The 3,083-nt window shown below is 43.0% G+C and overlaps 1 protein-coding gene across 1 annotated transcript in view; it reads right to left on the bottom strand.

Annotated features, from left to right (window-relative positions):
• Positions 1 to 2,137: 2,137 nt before the first annotated feature.
• Positions 2,138 to 3,083, bottom strand: part of LOC102017490 (mitotic spindle-associated MMXD complex subunit MIP18-like) — a gene marked incomplete at its 5' end in the record, with an annotated part of 32,843 nt that continues 31,897 nt past the window's right edge. The window contains 2 exons of the mRNA XM_005388515.1: positions 2,138 to 2,324; positions 2,792 to 2,837. Coding sequence (XP_005388572.1) covers positions 2,227 to 2,324; positions 2,792 to 2,837 — 144 coding nt within the window. The remainder of the gene's footprint in view (positions 2,325 to 2,791; positions 2,838 to 3,083) is intronic.

Here is a 3,083-nt window from a genome sequence, read left to right on the forward strand (position 1 = left end):
CCTGCCCCATGACTGCATGAGGCTTTGAGGGGACACACAGACACAAACCATAACAATGTTGAACACTTTGGCTTCATGGTCCATATGGAATCAGAGTCCATCATACAGGCAACTGCCTTGTCTGTTTTCTTCTGTCTTTTTCCATGACTCTATCTACTGCCTCATCTTGATTTATAAGCAAAAACTGGAAAACCTAGAAAATGAGTGTTTTGTGGTTTATCTCCAAATAATACAGAAAATATTGCTGTTATTTTTGTTGAAGAAAATATTGTATAGTTTATTTCCATCTAAATAAATTGTGAATTTTGTTTTAAAAAAACTGGCCAGTACCCAGGCTCTCTGCTGAAGTTTCCTGAAATCACAACCCACCATCACATCTGAGCTCCAACAGGAAGGGTGTATTCCTACTTGTCCTTAGAAAAAGATGTTGAGGTTGGAAATCCTAAGAGCTTTGAGAAAGAGTTCTTAACTGGCCTGGCTAAGGTCTAAGCCCAAGATCTCTCTGCGTGATCAAGTACACTCTGTGAACAGGGCTAAATAGAGGCAGAAACCCCAGAACTACCAACATCACTTCATGGAGTTGAGCTTCCACTCTTACTCAGCACCTGGGGTGACATGTACCTCTGGGAGGGCCTACACAGAGGGTTCCTCAGGATCCTTTCAGCACGGAAAGTTTAGCAGTGCCTAGACCTGGGACTAGACTAGGGGACCAGCTTGTTCTACAAAACCACCAGCAAGGTAAGCTGGCATCACAATCTGTTGGTGGGTGTTACAAGATACATATGATCCTGGTCAAAAATTCTCCTCAAATTAGGACTCATTCTGGCCTCAAGACCAATCTTTAATTTATAGAAAACACAGCAAAGAAACAAATAAGGTTGTAGGGCTTATGTACAGCTCACCTGGCTTTTTAAAAAAAGTCAGGGTCAAAAAATACAAAGGTACCTCATATGGAGTACATGCCTGTAATCCCAGCACATAGGAATTTAAGGCAGGTGGATCCCTGCAAGCTCAAGGCCAGCCTGAACTACTTGTGAGATCCTGTCTCAGAGAAACAAAACCAAAGTGGATAGTATAGATTGAACCTGGAAATGTCCCCCAAAGGCCCACGTGTTAAAACTTGTTCCTCAGAAATGGCACTATTGGGATTTAGAATTTTTATTTTTTTTGTTTTTTTTGGTTTTTCTCTGGTACCGGGAACCGAACTCACGACCTTGCGCTTGCCAGGCAGGCGCTTTTGCCGCTGAGCTAAATCCCCAGCCCCGGGATTTAGAATTTTTAAAAGCTGGGACCTAGTGGGAGGTCTTCAGGTTGTTAAGATCGTGCCTTGAAGGGTAACAGGACCCTAGTCCTTTTCTCTCTCTTTTGCTTCATGGCCATAAGGTGAGTGGCTTTGCTCTACCATGCCCTCTCCATCATGATTAGTCGTGGGTACAGGCCCAAAAGAATGGGACCAACCAAGGACTGAAAAATTCACAAGTGTGTGTCAAAATTAATCTGTTCTCTAAATTGATTATCTTAGGTATTTGTTATAGTGAGGAAAAGCTGAGAGACCATTATAGATGAGGTTAAAGAGAGATGATAACCAAGTGCAATACATGATAAGCCTTGAGTAGAACCTGATTTAAGGAAAACTACTAGTAAAAATGCCTTTTGGAGAAATTCATATATAACTGAATATGAGTTGAGGAATTACTCATTTTTTTGCCAAGTAAAAGGACTGTGGTTTTACTGACTTATCTAATGCAGATGTAGGACATAATACTTGAAAGCAAAGGGTCATGACTCTGCAGATTACTCTCCAATATTCCGTAATAATATTTAGATACACACATAACTAAGGCCTGTGTTTTAACAGGCTAACAGCTATTGAATGTAGTGGTAGAATATTTGGTATATGGATATATTCATGTATTACTCCTTCCATACTATTTGTACACTTGCAACAATCCCTAATCAAAATATTGGGTGAACGTTTAAAAATTAAAGGAACTGCCACACACTGATCCATGCTGTATACCACTACCACTGTCATCTCCCAAATTCTAGGGACTCCCCCAAGATGAAAGATGCTAAGATATACCAGGAAATGAATATAAATTAAGATTTTATTACAAAAAGCAAAATGTTAGTTCCTCATTGTCAGTGATTCAAGAAAACCAAGCCATGAGCACCAGGTGCAGCTGAGATTAGGATACTGGGACATGGTGAAGGTCAAATCCAGGCTCAGGAGCAGGCTGACAGGCACTGATTAACAACCTCCAGCAGGTGGGTGTTCTCCAAGGCAGCTGCCACTCGCTCCTTATCTGCAAGCTGTTTGTTCACTAAGTGGGAAGGACATATATGAAAGGCAGAATCTAAGCCAGGCTCTGGCCAGGCTGCTAGCCAACCCCATTTCTATGCTTTAGTATAGAATATCCTACCAATAAAGCTCTCCTATTATGTCTGGGTATCCCAACCCTTGCTTAGCCTACCTCAACTACCTGCACCCCTATCTATCCTGCCTTCTTACAACCCTCTCCCACCTGGCTGCTCATATCTGTTTCCAGTACTACTGAATCCTGACACATTGGACCTGTGTACTAGGAGAGTATAGGAGGGGAGCACATGGAAAGCAGAAGATGGGCTAGGTTACCTTTGGTCTAGGTTACCACCTTCACTGAAGTGTCTCTGGCACTTTCACTTGCCTTCTCCCCAACCTTAATCCTCTCTTACAAACCACTGTAGCAAGGGGAAGTCTCAGACAATTTAAGACCCTAGGACATCAGCAATGCCATTAGCTCACACTTACCTGCATGCTCCAAGGCATGGGTCCATGGAGTAACGTGCACATCCGTCTGGGAGAGAGATAATCTCAGCCTGAGCATCCAACCACCTTTTTGTCTCCTCCCCCCAGACCCTAGGGTATCTCCTCCAAACTGATGACCCCTAGTCATACCTCTGGATTACCTCTTCAATTATACCCCAAATCCACCCACAGCCGCTCCAACTCTCCAAATCACAGCCCATCCCTGACCCACATCCATCTACAGCTCCCTAATTTTCTTCCTGCCACATTCCTCACTACTTTCCTGCACTTTCCA

Source organism: Chinchilla lanigera, unplaced genomic scaffold (assembly GCF_000276665.1).
Source record: "Chinchilla lanigera isolate Chin_1 unplaced genomic scaffold, ChiLan1.0 scaffold00032, whole genome shotgun sequence".
Taxonomy (NCBI): domain Eukaryota; kingdom Metazoa; phylum Chordata; class Mammalia; order Rodentia; family Chinchillidae; genus Chinchilla; species Chinchilla lanigera.